This window comes from Rhinopithecus bieti, unplaced genomic scaffold (assembly GCF_001698545.2).
Source record: "Rhinopithecus bieti isolate Rb0 unplaced genomic scaffold, ASM169854v2 scaffold_44774, whole genome shotgun sequence".
Lineage (NCBI taxonomy): Eukaryota > Metazoa > Chordata > Mammalia > Primates > Cercopithecidae > Rhinopithecus > Rhinopithecus bieti.
In genome coordinates, this window is record NW_016819032.1 from 32,054 (window position 1) to 54,909 (window position 22,856).

At 42.1% G+C, this 22,856-nt stretch overlaps 1 protein-coding gene across 1 annotated transcript in view; it reads right to left on the reverse strand.

Annotated features, from left to right (window-relative positions):
• Positions 1-1,303: 1,303 nt before the first annotated feature.
• The window catches only part of RNF125 (ring finger protein 125), a 48,679-nt gene continuing 27,126 nt past the window's right edge, over positions 1,304-22,856 (reverse strand). The window contains exons 6-7 of the mRNA XM_017858039.1: positions 4,074-4,181; positions 1,304-1,781 (exon numbers count right to left, since the gene is read on the reverse strand). Of these exons, the coding sequence (XP_017713528.1) occupies positions 1,695-1,781; positions 4,074-4,181 (195 nt within the window). The 3' untranslated portion in view covers positions 1,304-1,694. The remainder of the gene's footprint in view (positions 1,782-4,073; positions 4,182-22,856) is intronic.

Genomic DNA, 22,856 nt, shown 5'->3' on the forward strand with positions numbered 1-22,856 from the left:
GTGAGTCGAGATCATGCCACTGCACTCCAGCCTGGGCAACAGAGTGCAACTCTGTCTCAAAAAAAAAAAAAAGAAAAGAAAAGAAAAGAAAGAACACACCATGATTTACAGTCTTACCAAAGGACTGAACCAAAGTCTTCTCAAATTCAATGTGCCTGAACCTGCCCGGTGTGCTGATATCTAGAGGACAGGGGAATGTGCTGAACTGTGCCATGAGTGTGCAATCAGCAAAATACAAAGTATGTGAAACTCTACAGGTCCTAGGATCAGGTTCTTCACCAGGTAAATTCTAAGGAACTGGAAAGAAGGAGGAACTTCTAGATTAAAAAAGAGAAGTAAAATAAAATATACATTTAATAATTTTAAATTGATAATATTAAAATATAGATATATGCATTTAGGTGTTACAGCAGTAATCAAATGCAACAAAGTGATTACCATTTAAATCAGTCTAGTGGTTACTTTTGTGGGGTTGTAATTGTTGACAGGATACAAAAAGGACACGTGGGGTGACTGGCTGAGCCCTAAAAGAGTATTTCCTTATAATAAAGCATTCAGCTATAAATTTTGTGTCTAGCTTTCAGTACTTTTATTTCATAATTTTAAAATGTTACAGTCAAAAAAGAAATCAAAACCCTTAGGGTTTTATACTAAAAGTTTGGATGTGAATACTTCTACTGTAAGTATCACCTGATGGTTTTAAGAAATTGCCTATATTATAGAAATATTTCAAAATAAACTACAAATATTTGAAAAATATTGAATTCTTATGTATGCATAGTTATAAAAAGTCAAAGAATTAAGTATACTTTTCTAACACAAAACTTATTTTGTTACAGTTTTATGTAATATAATTTGGTTAAATGGATTTTTTTTTTTTTGAGATGGAGTCTAGCTCTGTCACCCAGGCTAGAGTGTACTGGCATGATCTCGGCTCACTGTAACCTCTGCCTCCTGGATTCAAGCGATTCTTCTGCCTCAGCCTCCCAAGTAGTTGGGATTATAGGCGCCCACCACCACACTCAGCTAATTTTTGTATTTTTAGTAGAAACGGGGTTTCACAGAGACCAGTGTTGGCCAGGCTGGTCTCGAACTCCTGACCTCGTGATCCACCTGCTTCAGCCTCCCAAAGTGCTGGGATTACAAGCGTAAGCCACTGCGTCCGGCCTAAATGGACTTTCTTGACTTCCAAAATTTTCCTTTCCAACTCCCGTACAAGATTATTAATGTTAATCTATTAGAGATTAGAGCAAGAGCATTGGAGCAGACTTCTTATTTCTTTGAATGTCTGCATTTTGTTTCACTCTCTATTTTTTTACATAGAACAAAGATCAGTTATCATGCCTAACCATGATGGTAGTTATTAATATGTAGCATTATACACAGAGTGTTATCTAATTTGCAAACCGAGATCCTCCACCCACTTGCCTACCATGTGTCTTTTCCATATAATAACGACTGATATAGACAGTTTTTTTTTTGTTAGATGTGTAGGAATCTCAAGGATGTAAAACAGATTTAAATCATCAAAATTAAAGCAGTTTTTAAATGCACTATAACAATAAACATGGACAAACATATAACTGTGTTGTACATTTTTGCCCATCAAGCACTGACAACTTCCCTTCAATTTGTTCAAGCAGCATCTTAAATGGTGCAATTCAGTGGTCCCTTTTCCCTTCGTTTTAATAAAATTATGTGGCGTTCGACTGATTCACATATTCAAGAAGTGACCGGTCTAAGACTCTTCGGATAAGAGCTTCCTCAATTATATTAAAATCCTACAATAAAGAAAAATAATTAGAAATATTCAGAGTCAATAGTATTTCAGAAACTGGAGGATGAGGGTCAATCCAACACTCTCATTTTGCAGGGAACTAAAGTTAGGAGACTTGTTCAAGGTTCCACAAAGCTTGTCATAGAACCCAGGACTTTTACTTTGGGGCTAATGAATTTTCTCCTTCACTTTGCTGCCTATCAATTAACTAGTTACTGTCATAATAAAAAAGTCTTGATTCGAAATTTGAAGTTTTTATCTGATATAATGAGAAGTTTTTAGTCATCATTACAAATCCTGCTCAGAGTGCTATGTTCCACACAAACCTGTAAAATGGAGCAAAGTTCAGGCACCCCCACAGGCTTCACCAATGCCAGCAGTACCACTGAATAGCTATTTCTGAAGCAAATGTTAAAAACAAAACTTTCTCTTTACCTCCCTATGTGTCAAAGTGGAATTCAAAATTCTATGTCAGCACATTCTATAAGTAAAACAAAAACCAGTAAGAACCCTATCCTCTGCAATCCCTCTCCTCTTCCACAATAACAAAAGATGAAATCTCTATTCAAAGTCCATTCTGCAACATAAAAACAAAAACCAAAGAAAACTCCACAAAATCCAAAGGAAAGCCATAAAGCACAGCAGAGCACAAGGTTTGGTCTTGATACTGGCTTGTTCTTAGGTAATTTAGTTAACCTTTGAGCTTCAGATATTTCAGCTAAATGAAGATAAAAATACAGTATTCACTTCACGGAAGTTGCTACAAGGAATAAAATGTGATATATACATAGAGTGCTTAGCTTAGTATATAGTAGCTCAGGAAGCAAAAAATCAAAACAAAGAACACTACTTCAAGCTCACTTCCATACCCAAGAAGATGGCTGTGAGTGGCTGCAAAGAATTCTTATCAAAGTGGCTTCATCCTGCCTAGCTCTGCATCATGCTTTGTCTGAAAGATCTTGAGAACAGACTGAACATGATTAGCCAGAACAGCCATAGAATCGACCTGGCTTTAAAACATCTCATAGAGCTAAGGTAAAGAGAAATCTCTTGAGACGGAGTCTCACTCTGTCGCCCAGGCTGGAGTGCAGTGGTGCGACCTCAGCTCACTGCAAGCTCCCCCTCCCCAGTTCACGCCATTCTCCTGCCTCAGCCTCCTGAGTAGCTGGAACCACAGGCACCCGCCACCACGCCCAGCTCATTTCTTTGTATTTTTAGTAGAGATGGGGTTTCACCGTGTTAGCCAGGATGGTCACGATCTCCTGACCTTGTGATCTGCCCATCTCAGCCTTCCAAAGTGCTGGGATTACAGGCGTGAGCCACCACACCGGGCCAAGAGAAACCTCTTTGTTTTACCAGAGAGAACACATAGACTAGAACCAAGTTCTGTTGAGGCCTGTGTGCCGTATGGGCCACAAAAGACATGCTTAGAGATATGGAGCTGAGGATTTAAAGCCTCTGTCATGTTCCTTGTTCAGTTCCTCAAGTGGTCCTAATAATTCCACTCCTATCCCATCTCCAATTTGCCTAACATCTGTGCCTGAACTGTGCAAATCACTTCATATACATTATCTCATTTAATCCTAAGAAGAGTTTTGGGAGTAGGTGCTTTTAATCTCTTCCCTTAACCAATGGACAAAATGAGTTTCAGAGGTTAAATGCCTTCTGCAAGGTCGCACATATGTGACAGAGCTGTTGCTTAAAACTAGTTTAGAACCTGAGCTCCTTATGTCCAACCTGGATAATAATTGGCAGATAGAAAGCATGGAGAAAATTCTCAAATGACGATCTTGAATCGTTATTAAATTTTATCTTGAAATTGCATTTCTTTTTTTTTTTTTTTTTTGAGACAGAGTCTCACTCAGGTGCCCAGACTGGAGTGGAGTGGCGCGATCTCAGCTCACTGAAACCTCCACCTCCTAGATTCAAGCAATTCTCCTGCCTCAGCCTACGGAGTAGCTGGGACTGCAGGCGCATGCCACCACACCTGGTTAATTTTTTTATTTTTAGTATTTTTAGTAGAGATAGGATTTCACCATGTTGCCCAGGCTGGTCTTGAACTCCTGACCTCAAGTGATTTGCCCACCTCGTTCTCCTGAAGTGTTGGGATTACACGCATGAGCCACTGTGCCAGGCCAAAACATTCTATTTTCTTGATTTCTTACAAAATGCTAATACTCAACACTATAGCTATATATACATTTTTTCCTCTATAATTTTATTCACTTGGATCAGAAAAGTAAGCTTAACAAACACAGCATAAAAACATAATGTAAAAATAAGAAAATATACTTACTATGAAATCATCATAAAACAAAGTGTGACTAACTTGCAGATGTCTTATTAAACTGCCACTGAAGCTGCTTGGATTCTCATCGGGTATTAAACGGCAAAGTGGACAGAACTGGAAACAAACAATACCAGGGGTTCAAGAAAGAATTTAAAACAGTTATTAGTTCCAGAATTAAAAACAACGGCCGGGTGCGGTGGCTTATGCCTGTAATCCCAGTACTTTGGGAGGCTGAGGTGGCCGGGTCACGAGGTCAAGAGATGGAGACCATCTAGCCAACATGGTGAAACCCCGTCTCTACTAAAAATACAAAAATTAGCTGGGCATAGTGGTGCACGCCTGTAGTCCCAGCTACTCGGGAGACTGAGGCAAGAGAATCGCTTGAACCTGGAGGTGGAGGTTGCAGTGAGCCGAGATCACGCCACTGCCCTCCAGCCTGGCGACAGAGCAAGACTCCGACACACAAAAAAACAAAACAAGGCCAGGTACAGTGGCTCACACCTATAATCCCAACACTTCGGGAGGCCAAGGCGGGTAGATCACGAGGTCAGGAGTTCAAGACCAGCCAGGCCAAGATGATGCAACTCTGTCTCTACTAAAAATACAAAAATTAGCCAGGGCGCAGTGGCAGGCGCCTGTAATCCCAGCCACTCAGGAGGCTGAGGCAGAAGAATCACTTGAATCTGGGAGGCGGAGGTTGCAGTGAGCATTGCACTCCAGCCTGGGCAATAAGAGCAAAAACAAGACAAAACAAAACAAACAATAACAACAAAAAAAAACAACAGGTAACCATTCAAAAAGAAACTGTCAACTTTATTCATCCATTAGCCATACCCCAGTATTATGTTATAAAATTGCATAAACATGAAAGCAACATTAAGCAAATAAAATTACATTTATGTCTTCATATGCATTTCTCGCTCATATGCATACATAACAATATAACAATTTGTTTCACATTCATCAATTTATTACTTAAACAATATTACAGTTAATAGATGTACCATAATTTACTTAATTAGTTTGCCTACCTCTTGGAATACTTGTTTGTATGTGGGTATTTTGTTATCACAAATGAGAGTAACTACAGTGTTTACCTTTTAGGGGATTAGTACCTTAGGAGAAATGACCAGAAATGGCAATTACCAGGTCAACAATCATGAACATTGGCCAAGAGTGGTGGCTCATGCCTGTAATCCCAGCACTTTGAGAGGCCACAGCAGGTAGATTTGAGGCCCAGAGTTCAAAACCAGCATGGCCAACATGGTGAAACCCTGTCTCTACTAAAAATACAAAATATAGTCAGATGTGGTGGCTCACACCTGTTATCCCACCTACTTGGCAGGCTGAGGCAGGAGAATTGCTTGAAAAAAGATTTCACCAGGTTTTGCCTGTACTGGTATTTTTCAGTATGTGTGTGAGATATAGTTTGGAAACTTGTCCCCACCCAAATCTCATGTTGAAATACATCCCTGGGCGTGGCGACTCAGGCCTGTCACCCCAGCACTTTGGGAGGCAGATCACTTGAGGTCAGCAGTTCGTGACCAGCCTGACCAATATGGTGAAGCCTTATCTCTACTAAAAAGACAAAAAAATTAGCCGGGTATGGTGGCAGGCACCTGTAATCCCAGCTACGCAGGCAGCTGAGGCACCAGCTCTGTCTCAAAAAAAAAAGAAAAAATAAAAAGACTTCACCAGCTTTTGCCTGTACTCATATTTTTCAGTGTGTGTGTGTGTGATATAGTTTGGAAATTTTTCCCCACCCAAATCTCATGGTGAAGTGTAATCCCTGGGCACAGTGGCTCGGGCCTGTCATCCCAGCACTCTGGGAGGTGGATCACTTGAGGTAGGAGTTTAGGACCAGCCTGGCCAACATGGCAAAACCCATCTCTACTAAGAAGACAAAAAAATTAGCCAGGCGTGGTAGTGCACACCTGTAGTCCCAGCTACTCCAGAGGCAGAGGCAGGAGAATGGCTTGAACCCGGAAGGCGGAGGTTGCAGTAAGCGGAGATTGTGCCACTGCACTCCAGCCTGGATGACAGAGTGAGACTGTGTCTCAAAAAAAAGACAAAGATACAGACCATTCTGTCACTACCAAGGAATGTCAGTGCGTTGCTATCCTTTATTTCCTTCTCTCTCCCTAACCTCTGCTCTGTTCCCCATATTATTATTATTGCTATTTTGAGAAACTTGTATAAATAGAACTATAGAGTATTTAACTTTTGGGATTGGCTTTTCCCATTGAGCATGACTTTGAGATCCATCTAAGTTGCTGGGTGTATCCATAGCTCCCTCCTTATTACTGAGTAGTATTTCATGGTATGGATGTCCCATAGTCTGCTTATCCATTTATTTTGTAAAGGGCATTTGGGTTGTTTCCAGTTTTTGGTTGTTACAAATAAAGCTGTAAGAAATATTTGTGTACAAATGTTTGCATAAACGTAAGTTTTCATTTATCTAGGACAAATTTTCAGGAGTGTGACTGCCTGGTTATATGATAGGTATATGTTTAACTTTGTAAAAAAACTGCCAAACTGTTTTCCAGAGTGGGTGTACTATTTTACATTCCCACCAGCAATGTATGAATTATTCAGTTTTTCCTTATTTTCCCCAACATCTGGTATTGTCCAAATTTTTTTTATTTTAGCCACTTTATTAAATGTATACTGGTATCTCAGCATGGTTTTAATTTGCACTTTCAACATTTTGGCCAGGCTGGTCACGAACTCCTGACCTCAGGTGATACACCCACCTCGGCCTCCCAAAGTGCTGGGATTACAAGCATGAGCCACCCCACCCAGCCCATGTATTCATTTTTTAAAGTATGAGATGCAGACTTATTACTGTGTGCCAAGTATGTGTTGTTAGGTAGTAAATTAGGTGGTATTCTCATTTGATCCTCACAACAACTCAGTGAATTCATTGCTATCCTTATTTTGTTTATGAGCCCAATTTCAGAGAAAAAAAAATAGCTTGAATTTACTCAGCTGTAAGTATCAGATCTGGTATCAACCTCAGTTGATTCCAGTGTTCTTTTCACATTCTAACAGTGTCCAATTTATCAACTTGGGTGATAATGTTTTTCTTTATTTAAATGAGGTCTTTATATACTTCTTACTGTTTTATGAGGATCTCAGTTTCAATATGCTCAATTTCTATAATTAAAGGTCTGAATTTTGCTCAACTTCGCTAATTTTTACATCTTATTTTTAGTAAAATTACATCCTTTTAATTAATTATTATTGAATTTATAATCATTTACAATTTCCTAATGTTCCTGGTTAATTGGCACCACTGGTCATTCCAAGACAGCATTTAATTTTCCCTGATGCCACTATGTGTAATGAGAACAGAGCTGAGACCGAGAAATATTTCAACAGAAGAGCACTATTAATACTTGTAGTGTGGGAGAAGGAACCTGCTTACAGAAATTTGTTCATCCAACACTCTTTATTATGCCCCTACTACGTGCTCGGCACTTAGAATATGGAGATCAGTAGGATACTTTGAAGTTAGATACTTTGGGTTCAAATCCTAGCACCAGCAGTGTGATCTTGAGCATGTAAGTTTCCCCTTCTGTGAAATGGGGATAATATCACCTGCCTTGTAGAGTAGCTGTAATATTTACAGATAATGTCTTCAGTGTGCCAGGTAAACATCAAACATTCAATAAATGCCACACATTTACTACTATTTGACCCCTGTCCTTGAAGAGTTGGAGCTCCCTGAAGGAAGAAAATACCATGTGTCTAGTTGATCCCTACATTCTTAGTACCCAGAAAATAGTTTCCAATTTCATCTCAGCCTCTTGCTGATTTTCTGTGTCTCAGAGCTGTTAGATTTAAAATAATACACCATTTAATATTACAAAGCTCAGTCACATTAGCTCAGTCTTTAGCACATGTAATAAACAGCTGCCATTATTATCACTTAAGCAGATACTTTCAAGAGTGTATCATGCACCATATTCAAGATGTGAACAGACAACTCTTCAAGATCTGTAAAGGGAATTACTAATTTTGCCCAAGGGTTCGGAAGGGCTTCAGCAGAGTTGCTGGTAACTGAAGTGGGTCTTGAAGAATGAGCTAGCCAGGCCAGCAGGGAGGAGCATCACAGCAGAGGAATCAATGTGGGAAAAGGCAGTAAATCCTAAAAGAAAAAGGCCTGCTTAGGGCAATGGAAAAAGCTCAGTGTAACTGAAGGTAGGGCAAGTTGGGGAAGTGGCGGGGGATGAGTTTGGAATGATAAGTTGGAACTACCTCTGCTCCGTATTTATTCAAGCACCTGACATGGTTTTGGTAGACTTGATGGAAAGAGTCAGAGGTACAGAGATGTCTATTACCTTGATCCCTACCATTAAGGAGTTGATTAGAGTCTAGTGGAGAAGACAAATACAGAAAACTTGGAATTTTAGGCCGGACACAGTGGCTCACGCCTGTAATCCCAGCACTTTGGGAGGCTTAGGCGGGCAGATCACGAGGTCAGGAGATCAAGACCATTCTGGCTAACATGGTGAAACCCCGTCTCTACTAAAAATACAAAAAATTAGCCGGACATGGTGGCGGGCGCCTGTAGTCCCAGCTACTCGGGAGGCTGAGACAGGAGAATGGTGTGAACCCGGGAGGCGGAGGTTGCAGTGAGCCAAGATCGTGCCACTGCACTCCAGCCTGGGCGACAGAACAAGACTGTGTCTCAAAAAAATAAAAATAATTTTTTTAAAAAACTGGAATTTTAAGCAAAGAAGTTTTTGTTTTGTTTTTGAGACGGGATCTCACTTTGTTGACCAAGCGGGTCTTGAACTCTCAGATTCCAGCGATTCTCCCGCCTCAGCCTCCTGAGTAGCTAGGATTATAGGTACAAGCCATTGTTAATCTGACGTTGATAGGGAACTGTTGGAGTCTTCAGTCTCTGGTGTACATAAAATTTAATTGTGTGACTAAAGACACATCTGTCAAAACAACATTGCAAACAATGGGCTGAAGTCAGTACTAGTGGAAAAACTTCTTTTGTTTCTTAAATTGGGAGATTAGACCTGAGGGAAGAGAGGGTAAGAATAGGAAGGAGAAAGAAATGGTAGATAAGAGACAGACTGAAGGTTACCTAAGTATTGACTTACACTCAATGTTGTCCATTTCCTAATATCAGCTTATCCTTTCTTGCTTGTCTCTACTCAATGCTCCCAGGCCATACTACTTATATTAAGAGACAACAACTGTACAGTATACATTCAAAATATGTTGGCTTCATCTGTGTATGGATTTTTTCTGATGGTGAATGCAATGGGTGAATAATAGCTACCATATTAGAAGCTACTACCAACTTCAGATAATTGAAAACTGTTTCTAAGATTAGCCTCTCACTTATGATAATATCATAATAGTGATATTATCATGTCCTTATGCTCCCACCAACCCGCCCCAAACAATGACAGGTCTGTAGTGGATAAGCTTACAGCCCATTCACTGTGCAGGCCAGTGTGTCAGGGACCGGACATCTGCCTGTCCTGATTTGTGACCTGGCAGCTTAGAAGAGCTTCACCTCATCCTACTGATGCCTTCAGTTGATCCCCTTAGCCCTGTGGTTTCTATTTTCTGGCCTTGAGCATGTTGACTCCAAATAGGCCCTTTCTGTGCAGTGAATCTTCATTTATTGTTCTTTCTTTTCAAGAAATTATAAAGCCAAAAATAACCAAAATCATTCAGTAGATTTTCTCTACCTTTGTTTTACAAATGACCAAACTGAAGACCAAAGAAATCCTCTTGCTAGGAAAAGGGAAAAGATCTCCTGACCGAGCCTGCTTTAATAGGATTAAAACAAAACAACACTTGATGTGGATGGAAATCAGATGAGGAAGATTCTTTTGAAAGGTTATTTATTCCTCCAAAACCTTAGGATATAGATTATTTAATGCTGGTCAAAATATAGTCAAATTTTTAAAATAGTCAAAATCAAATCAAAATGGATTAAAGACTTGAATCTAAGACCTCAAACTATGAAACTACTAAAAGAAAACATTGGGGAAACTCTCCAGGACATTGATCTGGTCAAAGATTTCTGGAGTAATACCCCACAAATACAGGCAACCAAAGGAAAAATGGACAAATGGAATCACATCCAAAAGCTTCAGCACAGCAAATGAAACAATCAATAAAGTGAAGAGACAACCCACAGAATGGGAGAAAATATTTGCAAACTCCTCATCTGACAAGGGACTAATAACCAGAATATATAAAGAGTGCAAACAAGTCTACAGGAAAAGAAATTAGCAATCCAATTTAAAAACGGGTAAAAGATTTAAACAGACATTTCTCAAAAGAAGACATATAAATGGCAAATAGGCATATGAAAAAGTGCTCAGCATCATTGATCATCAGAGAAATGCAAATCAAAACTACAATGAGATACCATCTCACTGCAGGTAAATGGTTTTTATCCGAAAGTCACACAATAACAGATGCTGGCGAGGATGTGGAGAAAAGGGAAACTTCATACACGGATGGTGGGAATGTAAATTAGTACAACCACTATGGAGAAGAATTTAGAGGTTTCTCAAAAAACTGAAAATCAAACTATCATATGATCCAGCAATCCTACTCCCAGGTATATTCCCCAAAGAAAGGAAATCAGTATATTCAAGAAATATCTGCACTCCCATTTTTATTGCAGTACTATTCAGAATAGACAAGATTTGGAAGCAACCTAAGTGTCCAGCAACAGACAAGTGGGTAAAGAGAACAAGGTACATATACACAATGGAGTACCATTCAGTCATAGAAACGAATGAGATTTTGTCATTTGCAACAACACGGATGGAACTGGAGGACATCATGTTAAGTGAAAGAAGCCTAGCACAGAAAGACAAATTTCACATGTCCTCATTATTTGTGGGAGCTAAAAATTAAACCAATTGAACTCATAGAGATAGAGGGTAGAATGATGGTTACCAGGGGCTGGGAAGGGTAGTAGGGATAGGGGGAAGTGGGCATGGTTAATGGGTACACAAATATAGTTACACAGAATGTGTAAGATTTAGCATTTCATAGCACAACAGGGTAATTACAGTCAACAATCATGTATTGTACATTTAAGAGTATAGGCCAGGCACAGTGGCTCACGCCTGTAATCCCAGCACTTTGGGAGGCCAAGGTGGGTGGATTACCTGAGGTCAGGAGTTGGAGACCAGCCTAACCAACATGGTGAAACCCTGTCTCTACTAAAACTACAAAAACTAGCTGGGCGTGGTCACGTGAGCCTGTAGTCCTAGCTACTTCGGAGGCTGAGGCAGGAGAATCCTTGAACCTGAGAGGCGGAGGTCGCAGTGAGCCAAGATCGCACCACTGCACTCTAGCCTGGGTGACACAGCAAGACTCCATCTCAAAAAAAAAAGAGTATAATTGGATTGTTTGTAACACAAAGAATCCAATTATATGCTTAAGGTGATGGGTATGCCATTTACCCTGATGTGATTATTACACACTGCATGCCTGTATCAAAGTATTTCATGTGCCCCATAAATATATACACCTACTGTGCATCCACAAAAATTGAACGTACCTATATGGTCATACTTCTCACTTGCCTTCTCTTTAATTTTTTTTTTTTAGAGATGGGGTCTCACTCTGTCACCCAGACTGGAGTGCAATGGTATGATCATGGCTCACTGTAACCACAAATTCCTGGCTTTAAGTGATCCTCCCACTTTGGCCTCATAAAATGCTGGGACTACTGGCATAAGCCACGGTGCCTGGCCACTTCAGCGCTTCAAAGGAAGCAATGGTTCTCAGCGTGGGGTCCTCAGACCAGCAGCATTGCCACCATCTGGTAACTTGTTAGAAATGCAAATTTTCAGGCCCTAGCTCAGACCTATTTTATCAGACACTCTAGGGTCAGGAGCCAGCAATCTATGTTTAAACAGGTCTTCTAGGTGATTCTCAAGCAGGATAAAGTTTAAGAACCACTGCCTTAAAGACAATTTAATTTCTTTCAGAGAGATAAGAGAAAACAGTAGGTGAACAAATGAGAAATTCTAAATCTAATACATAGGCTGTAATGGAGAACACCTTTCTTTTTTTTTTTTTTTTTTTTTGAGGCGGAGTCTCGCTCTGTCGCCCAGGCTGGAGTGCAGTGGCTGGATCTCAGCTCACTGCAAGCTCCGCCTCCCGGGTTTACGCCATTCTCCTGCCTCAGCCTCCCAAGCAGCTGGGACTACAAGCGCTCGCCGCCACGCCCGGCTAATTTTTTTGCATTTTTTCTTAACTCCAGTATCTATAAAAAAAAAGCAGTCATTTGGACCAGGCGCGGTGGCTCACGCCTATAATCCCAGCACTTTGGGAGGCCGAGGCAGGTGGATCACCTGAGGTCAGGAGTTTGAGACCAGCCTGACCAACATGGAGAAACCCCATCTCTACTAAAAATATAAAAATTAGCCAGATGTGGTGGCATGCCCCTATAATCCCAGCTACTTAGGAGGCTGAGGCAGGAGAATTGCTTGAACCCGGGAGGCAGAGCTTGCAGTGAGCCAAGATCGCGGCACTACACTTCAGCCTGGGCAACAACAGTCTCAGAAAAAAAAAAAAAAAAAAAAAAAAAGTCATTTGGGGTTCTGTTTTACTAAGAATCATTATTAGGCCAGAAATATGACTTAATCATAAAAAAGCTAGTACAGTGCTAAATAATGAACTGTATGGATAATATTCAATTATCTAGAATAATGATTGTTTCCTCTGTTCTGCGTTCACTGACCATACTTGGAGTGCTGTGTTCTATTTTAAGTGCTGGGTAAGGAAAACATCAATAAACTGCAATAGACGCAGAAGGGAAATTAACATGTTGAAAGGTCTAGAAACAAAATCCTTGTAATAACGGGGTTACCATTCTGGAAAACTGCAAGCACTCACACAGTAAGTTACTTATCACCTTGAGAAAGAGTCTACATTAGATCACCTCTGAGGACCCTTTTCTCTACGACTGTGTAAAAACCTTTATTAGCTCAACACTATAAACAGTCCAAGTATATTGTAGAAATAGAAATACTGCTGTATGTCTATTATGCAGAAGCTTGAGGAGGAGAGGTGAGAAAGAAGGTTTGTAATTTTTTGCCATGTAAAAAAAAATCATTGTTGGCATAAAGCCAAGGGCATTGAGTTTTGTACCTGTTCTCCTTCTCCTACTGTAATCCATGAGAATTAGAAAAACTTCCCACTCCTTTTGCTCTTTTTTAAAAAAAAAATTTTTTGAGACGGAGTTTCGCTCTTATCTTTTTTATTTTTTAATGTTATTATCTTTTTTTCTAAAATCATCTCTTTTTTTTCCTGAGACAGAGTTTTGCTATTTTTGCCCAGGCTGGAGTGCAATGGCGCGATCTCGGCTCACTGCAGTGCAACCTCTACCTCCTGGGTTCAAGCGATTCTCCTGCCTCAGCCTCCCGAGTAGCTGGGATTACAGGCATGGGCCACCATGCCTGGCTAATTTTGTATTTTTAGTAGACACTGGGGGGTGGTTTCTCCATGTTGGTCAGGCTGGTCTCGAACTCCCGACCTCAGGTGATCTGCCCGCCTCAGCCTCCCAAAGTGCTGGGATTACAGTTGGGAGCCACCGTACAGGGCCAGTCCTTTACCTCTTTATTTATGTGAGTCATTTTCTCAGAGCTTTGTAGGGCAATTTTAGAACAGTCTAGATTTACGAGGAGTCAGTACCTAAAGTCTGTTCACTTTACAGAAAGTCTACGAAATCTCTCCTTCTTCCTACATGATCCACTTACTTTTGTTTTCAGAAATATTGAAGAGAGTAAGAGTCCTTACAAATTCCAGGAAAAAAAACTCCTATATGATGTTCAAAAAAAAAAAGTATCTTTTATAAAGGCAGCCAGAAATAATAATGGATTTCTTAAGTTTCTTAAAATTAGGATTTAAATCTTTTTTAATTTTTAAAATTTTTTTTTTTTTGAGATGGAGTTTCACCCTTGTTACCCAGGCTGGAGTGAAATGGCATGATCTCAGTTCACTGCAACCTCCGCATCCCAGGTTCAAGCGACTCTCCTGCCTCAGCCTCCCAAGTAGCTGGGATTACAGGCATGCACTACTACAGCCGGCTAATTTTGTATTTTTAGTAGAGATGGAGTTCTCTATGTTGGTCAGGCTGGTCTTGATCTCCCGACCTCAGGTGATCCGCCCGCCTTGGCCTCCCGAAGTGCCGGGATTATAGGCGTGAGCCACCGCACCTGGCCTAAATGTACTCTTTAATAATCCTCACCGCGCGCGCGCCGCGCGCGTGCGGTGGCTCAAAGCCTTGTAATCCCACGCGGCACTTTGGGAGCCGAAGACCGGGCAGATCACGAGGTCAGGAGATCCGAGGACTATCCTGGCTAACATGGCGTGCGCAACCGGTCTACGTAAAAATACAAAACTAGCCGGGCAAGTAGCCAGGGCCTGGTAGGTCCCAGCGTTATCGTGACGGCCTGGCGCACGGGCAGATGGCGTTAAACCGGAGGCAGACAGCTTGCAGCTGAGCCTGCAGATCCCGGCCGACGCTAAACATACTGCCCAGCCTGGGTGACAGAGGACGACTCCGTCTCAAAAAAAAGAAAAAAAAAAAAAAAAAATATAGTCCTCACAATCCCCAAGGGTCAAGGGAGAGACCAGGTGTAGGTAATCGAATCATAGGGCAGTTTCCCTGATGTTGTTCTCATAATAATGAGTTCTCACAAGATCTGATGGTTTGTAAGTGTGTGGTAGTTCCTCCTGCGTTCATTTTCTCTCCTGCTTGTGAAAAAGGTGCCTTGCTTTCCATTTGCCTTCTGCCATAATTCCTGAGGCCACCCCAGCCATGTGCAACTGTGAGTCAATTAAGCCTCCTCCTTTCTTTCTAAATTACCCAGTCTTGGGCAGTTCTTTACAGCAGTGTGAGAACGAACTAATACAGGGAAGCAAGATGTTGGAACAGGAAAAACTAAATCAGGATAACTTGGTCTAATTTTTTTTTTTTTTTTTTAAGAGACATGGTCTTCTTTTGTTGCCCAGGCTGGAGTGCAGTGGTGCCATCATAGTTCACTGCAGCCTCAAACTCCTGGGCTCAAGGGATCCTCCCACCTCAGCCTCCCTAGTAACTGGGATTACAGGTGTGTACCACTAGGTCCAGCTAATTTTGTCGTTGTTGTTGTAGAGACAGGGTCTTGCTCTGTTACCCAGGCTGGCCTTGAACTCATGGGGTCAAACAATCTTCCCACCTCAGCCTCCCAGAGTGCTGGGATTACAGGTGTAAGCCACTGCACCTGGCCTAAATTCTTGCTATGTTAGCTTGCACAGGATTTGGCACATAATAGAAGCTCAAATTCAATTTTTCATATCTAAAGTAGGAATAAAATATATACTTCGCAGATTAGATAATATATATTTTATTCAAATTTTCTTCTTCCTTAGAATAAAGGATCCTAGGGCAAGAACAAATCATATTTATCTTATTTCCTTACGCCTAGACCTAACATAACTTGGCACACAGTAGACACCTCATGAATAAAGAATTCCTTTTTAGGATAAAGATTTCTGGTACTTTTCTTTCTCTTCTGATGGATTTTCCTAGGTTTTGTTTGTTTGTTTTTTCCAAATGTCTTCTACTTCACATCAGTTCCTATAACAGAGCACTTGGGCAGGTCAGAAATGGGAGAATGGTTGATACACAGAATCAGATGGGAGTTCTTTTTCAGTGATATACCCTTCCTTCCCTAAATTCTGATACAACCACATTTTCTCCCCAGAGGAGTTCTCACCACTCTTATGCGTCACTATTACTTATGGGAAAATAAGAATGATTTCATTCAGTATTATATTTTTTAGGTGTGATAGGACAGGGAAAAGATTAGGAATCACCAATGTAAGGGCTTCTGAGAATACATAAAATGTACAGGCCAGGTGCAGTGGCTCTTGCCTGTAATCACAGCACTTTGGGAGGCCACAGCAGAAGGATCACCTCAGGTCAGTAGTTCGAGACCAGCTTGGTCAACATGGTGAAACCATGTTTCTACTAAAATACAAAAACTAGCCAGCGTGGTGGCGCACGCCTGTAATCCCAGCTACTTGGGAGGCTGAGGCAGGAAAACTGCTTGAAGGTTTCTCAAGGAGGTGGAGGTTGCTCTGAGCCGAGACTGCACCATTGCACTCCAGCCTGGGCAACAAGAGCGAAACTCTGTCTCAAAAAAAAAAAAAAAAAGTACAAACATCTTCACAGGATCATATGAGCTTTGATCATCAGGATCATAGGTGAGAGCATCTAACATGGGTCCATTAGGATACATTTCCTAAAGTTTCTCACACCAAACACCAAAGACACAGAAATGGATTTGATACTGCTTCATGGATACATGGAGTCAAATATCCTGTCTCCCCCCTAGTCTTTTTGAACTGGTCCTTACTAGGGTTTTCAATAAGACACCCCTCCCTTATCCCATTAAGAATAAAGGCAATATTACTGACAGATCATAACCAACAGGGTAGTTGGCTTTCCAGTTCTCCTATTTTTCTTTTTTCTAAAGACAGTATTTTACTCCCATCACCCAGGCTGGAGTGCAATGACGCGATCTCGGCTCACTGCAGCCTCTACCTCCAGCGCTCAAACAATCCTCCTGCCTCCTACAGGTGCACTCCAATGTAACCGGCTAGTTTTTTAAATTTTTTTCTAGAGATGGGATTTCACCACGTTGGCCAGTCTGGTCTCGAACTCCTGACCTCCTGACCACAAGTGATCTGCCTGCCTTGGCCTCCCAAAGTGCTGGGATTACAGGTGTGAGCCACCATGTCTGGAGAGTTCGCCTAATCTTGACAGTGTTTCCCCATTTTTCTATTGTTATAGGGAATCCCTAAAAGTATACCATACTCAGTGCAGGTCTGACAGCCCTCACTGTGAAAGACAAGTATTTTCTTTCTTTTTTTTTTTTTGTTTGAGACAGAGTTTCACTCTTGTCACCCAGGCTGCAGTGCAATGGCATGATCTTGGCTCACTACAACCTCCACCTCCCAGGTTCAAGCGATTCTCCTGCCTCAGCCTCCCGAGTAGCTAGGATTACAGGTATGCACCACTATGCCCGGCTAATTTTGTATTTTCAGTAGAGACGGGCTTTCTTCATGTTGGTCAGGCTGGTCTTGAACTCCCAACCTCAGGTGATCCGCCTGCCTCAGCCTCCCAAAGGGCTGGGATTACAGGCATGAGCCACCACGCCCAGCCAACGACATACATTTTCTACTATAAAACTTGAATTCCGTTTCTAAAGTCTGTACATGACTGATTTAATATTTAATAGAAAATAGGTGTGTCAGAACTTAATTTTTTTCTGGTACCCTTTTCTTAGGTTCTAATAGCATAGATGCATGAACACCATATTTTACCTTTGAGGGCTTTCAGTTGCCAAGTACTATGTATGCAATCTACTATCAATGATCCTTAGTGAACAGCATGTTCTATCAACTTCTCCTGAAGCCAGAAGATGAATTCTAGGAGTACAAGTGTAAAAGAGCTGGAAGACAGTGCACTCATGTTACAGCCATCCCAAGATGCAAAGGATTCGATCCTTCAGAATATATATGATAATGGATACTCTGCTCAATCGGTGGCTTAGATTAACCTCCACAGCAACTCAGCTGATTATAGAACACTTTCCATGTGATGACAAGTGCCATTTGAGGAGGTAATTAGAGGTTATTCAATCCAATACCCAAGGAAGAAAAAAGGAACATGCACTGAAAATATTCACAGGCAACTGTGTAATTAAAATCAAGGTACAAGACTGCATACCTAATTTTTTTTTTCTTTTTTTTTGAGACGGAGTCTTGCTCTGTCACCCAGGCTGGAGTGCAGTGGCACAATCTCGACTCACTGCAACCTCCACCTCCCGGGTTCACGCGATTCTCCTGCCTCAGCCTCCTGGGTAGCTGGTTGCATACCACCACGCCCGGCTAATTTTTGTATATTTAGTAGAGACAGGGTTTCACCCTATTGGCCAGGCTGGTCTTGAACTCCTGACCTTGTGATCCACCCACCTCAGCCTCCCAAAGTACTGGGATTACAGGCATGAGCCACCACACCCTGCCACTGAAAGCAAATCTATTGGAAATTTTTTTTTCCTTCCAGAATTATTACCACATAGATCTCCACTGTCACATCAAGTCACAGATATTCTAAGTACTCAGGGAAATTAACTGCTATGGGGAGGGGTAGCCCAGTATGTAGTCACCACAGTTTACACTTCAAACCAAAAGTCCTGTCCCTTCCTTAAGGAAATGAGCCCTCAGGGTAAGGTAGAAAATATAGAACTCAGGCTGGGCGCGGTGGCTCACGCCTGTAATCACAGCACTTTGGGAGGCTAAAGCGGGTGGATCACGAGGTTGGGAGATAGAGACCATCCTGCCCAACATGGTGAAACCCCATCTCTACTAAAAATGCAAAAATTAGCTGGGTGCGATGGCGCATGCCTGTAATCCCAGCTACTCAGGAGGCTGAGGCAGGAGAATTGCTTGAACCAGGGTGTCGGAGGTTGTAGTGACATCGTGCCACCACACTCCAGCCTGGAGACAGAGCAAGACTCCATCTCAAAAAAAAAAAAAAGAAAAAAAAAAAAAAAAAAAAAAACCCCCGGGGAGTTTTGAAAAAGGGGGAAAGGAAAATTTTTTTTTTTTTTTTTTTTTTTTTTTTTTTTTAAGACAGAGTCTTGCTGTTGTTGCCCAGGCTGGAGTGCAATGGCATGATTTCGGTTCACTGCAACCTCTGCTCCCTGGGTTCAAGCAATTCTCCTGCCTCAGCCTCCCGAGTAACTGGGACTACAGGCGCCGCCACCTCGCCCAGCTAGTTTTTTTTTTTGTATTTTAGTAGAGACGGGCTTTCACCGTGTTAACCAGGATGGTCTCGATCTCCTGACCTCGTGATCCGCCCGTCTCGGCCTCCCAAAGTGCTGGGATTACAGGCTTGAGCCACGGCGCCCGGCCTTTTTTTTTTTTTTTTTAAGACAGAGTCTTGCTGTTGTTGCCCAGGCTGGAGTGCAATGGCATGATTTCGGTTCACTGCAACCTCTGCTCCCTGGGTTCAAGCAATTCTCCTGCCTCAGCCTCCTGAGTAGCTAAGATTACAGGTTCCTGCCAACATGCCCAGCTAATTTTTGCATTTTTAGTAAAGACGGGGGTTTCACCATGTTGGCCAGGCTAGTCTCGAACTCCTGACCTCAGGTGATCCACCTGCCTCGGCCTCCCAAAGTGCTGGGATTACAGGTGTGAGCCACCGCGCCCAGCCTGTCTTTCTTTACTACCCTTTTTCCACATCAGTACATCCTGCTATGTTCTAGGCACTCTGCCAAGAACTGGGCATGCAGTGTTGAATGAAGGACTTAGGTCCCATAACTCCATAAGCCTAATAAATTAGAGGGAGAGACAGACATGAAATGAATATGCAATTATAAGTTGTGGTAAATACTGAAAAGTACAGGGGAGAAAAGCAAAAGCTGAAATTAATTTAAGTGTCAGGGAGGGCTTCCTGGAAGAAGTAAAATTTAAGCTAAGTTCCAAAGGATGAGTAAGAGCCAGCCAGTGAAACAAAGAGCACCTTGAGGCCTGGCGCCGTGGCTCATGCCTGTAAACACAGCACTTTGGGGGGCCGAGGCAGGGGGACTGCCTGATGTCACAAGTTCGAGACTCAGCCTGGGCAACATGATGGTGAAACTCCCTCTCTTCAAAAAAAAAAAAAGCACTCTGGACAGAGAGACTAGCTGGAGAAAATGGTTCTTGCTAAAACATCTTCCCTTTACAGAATAAAATACATTTCTCTCAAAAGTAGTCTCATTAATGCTACCTACATTTAAGGAAAAAGAAAAAAAGTGGTCTCGTAATGCAGTCTAAAGCATGCTGTTTGTGTCATCGGCTTCCTTTGGGTCTAATATTCCAGAGATAGAATTATTAAAAAAAAAAAAAAACATTACCGAGCTTAGTGGCTCATGCTTGCAACCTCAATGCTTTCAGAAGCCAAGGTGGGAGGATAGCTTGAAGCCAAGAATTTGAGACCAGCCTGGGCAACATAGTAAGATCTCATCTTTACCAAAAAATAAAGAATTATCCAGTTGTGGTGGTGCACACCTGTGGTCCCAGCGACCCAGGAGACTGAGGTAAGGATCACTTGAGCCCAGGAGTTGAAGGTTACAGTGAGCTACTACTGCACCACTGCAGTTCAACCTGGCTGATAGAGAAAGACCCTGTCTCCAGTTTTTAAAAAATGGCAGAATATAACAATATAATTACTGCTTGACAAAAAGGAGCTATTGGCTCTTAAGGCTGCATATAAGAAAAGTCAAAATCCCCTGATGTTTTTTACATACATTATATCATTCTTGAGCAGCTCAGAAAGAAAAGACTGGTTATCTTGTGGTTTGATCTCTGAGTTATCTAATTATTTTTGGAAGTCAGAGGAATCATTTACCCAGGAAATCTCTAACTGCCAGGAAACCTCTTATGTGAAGTAGGTCAGCTAATGTCACTGATCTTACATGCTTGCAAAACCTGTAATGCAGTCCTTTAAAGCAATAATTCCTGGTTAACTTCCACACCCATCTAGAATCAGCATTGGACCCAGCCCTCCCTGCCCAGGACTTCCCTCAGGGTGTTTTCACCCACATGTCCCCATTAGGGATTCCTAAGCATGTGAACCCCAGCTATACCACATATCTGTCCCTTGCCTTTTCCTAACCATGGGGTAAATCATGACTTCCAGTGGCTCTAGATCCTTCAGAGTGACATGCTCTTGAGCTTCTGCTCAAGAGTGAAACACTAACACAGGACACCTGAAGGTCTTGTGTTCCAATTGCCACCTCTAGACAGCCCTAGGGTATTACAGAACCTTGGATTTCTGAACAATCTGCTCCTGCTTCAATGCCATGACAGCATCCTGGTCTTTGTGGTGAGATTTTACCACTTCACTTCCCCATCCTCCTCCTCCCCGCCACCCCCCAACTCACACCATCACCCCATGTGGGTTCTCTAACTGTGAGAGGACATCACTTCCTCTAAGAAATCTTCTCTAGGCCCAATTTTATAGAATTGAAAAGCATAGTGAACCTCCACTATCACCACCACCCTCTTCTATTAATGGAGTGATCGCCAGGTGATAGAGTGCTTACTTTATTATATGCCTGATTGATTTACTACCTGTGAAAAAGGTATGAATGTCATCACTATCCCCATTTTACAAATGATGAAATAGTGCAGAGAGAATTTAATAGACTTCCTGGGATTAGAACCAAGCCTATCCCCTTTAAAGCCTAGGATTTAACTACAAAATCCCATAGGCAATCTGATCCCACCATTCCTAGTTTGTTTCCCTGCTTAGGTCAGCTGTCTTCAATGACCCTGAAGACCTATAAAATCACAGAGGACCTAGTTTCATGGGCACCTTCAATTTGGGCCAAACTGAGCAGCACGTGGACTGGATTTCTGCTGGAGCAGGGACACAATACCACAGAACTGACCAATCTGTGGCCAATCTGTGGCCTGCCCCAGATTGCTGCTTAGATGCAGCCTAGGACCACAGTCCAGAGGGCCTGGCATTCTTCCAGCCACAGCAGCACCCTGGGTACTAATGGTCAGGGTTCAACCTTCTTCATAGAGTTGCTAGGAGACAAGAAAGTACTTAGAACTCAGTAAACTCCGTGATAGTAGTCACTATCATTCCATCCTTATGCTTTCTTCTAACTTCCTCTAGCTCACCAGGGACCTATTGTGCAACAACTCCCTAGCCCAGTTCCTCCTACAGAGCAACTTGAGCAGGAAAAGCCCATGACCATCTCCTCTGCTCCCTCAACATCTAACAAGCTCCTACTTAGCCATTCCAATTGTCAACTCCCTAGGCCATTAAGATCAATAACAAATATCTCTGCATGCTTTTCTCTTGAACTTGCTATAGACCACAGGGGTTTCCCACACAGCCCTGGAGCTAGATTATTGTATTCAAATTCTGTCTTTGTTACTTACCAGCTGTGTGACCTTGTATGATTGACTTAACCTCTCTGAGCCTCAGTTTATCATTTTTAAAATGGGGATAATCATCAAGCCTATCTCATAGGACTGCTGTGAGGATTTTCTCTGTCTCTATCTATGTTTCTTTTGAGATAGGTTTTTTTTTTTTCTTTTTGAGACAGAGTTTCACTTTTGTTGCCCAGGCTGGAGTGCAATGGCGTGATCTCAGCTCACTGCAGCCTCTGCCTCCCAGGTTCAAGTGATTCTCCTCAGTCTCCCAAGAAGCTGGGATTATAGGTGACCCCCACCACACCCAGCTAATTTTTTAAAACATATTTTTAATAGAGACGGGGTTTCACCATGTTGGTAAGGCTGGTGTCAAACTCCTGACCTCAGGTGATCCACCCGCCTTGGCCTCCCAAAGTGCTGGGATTACAGGCGTGAGCCACTGCGCCTGGCCTCAGACAGGTTCTTGTTTTGTCACCCAGGCTGGAATGCAGTGGCACGATTTCAGTTCACTGCAACCTCCGTCCCCTTGGGCTCAAGCAATCCTCCCACCTCAGTCTCCCGAGTAGCTGGGGCTGAAGGTGCATGCCACCATGCCTTGCTAATTTTTGTATTTTTAGTAGTAGAGATGGGGTTTCACCAAGTTAGCCAGGTTGGTCTTGAACTCCTGGTCTCAAGTAATCTGCCTACATTGGCCTCCCAAAGTGCTGGATTACAGGTGTGAGCCACTGTGCCCGGCTGTATGTATCTTTCTCTTTATTCTCTATTATCTTCCTATCTATTATCTATCTACCTACCTAATAT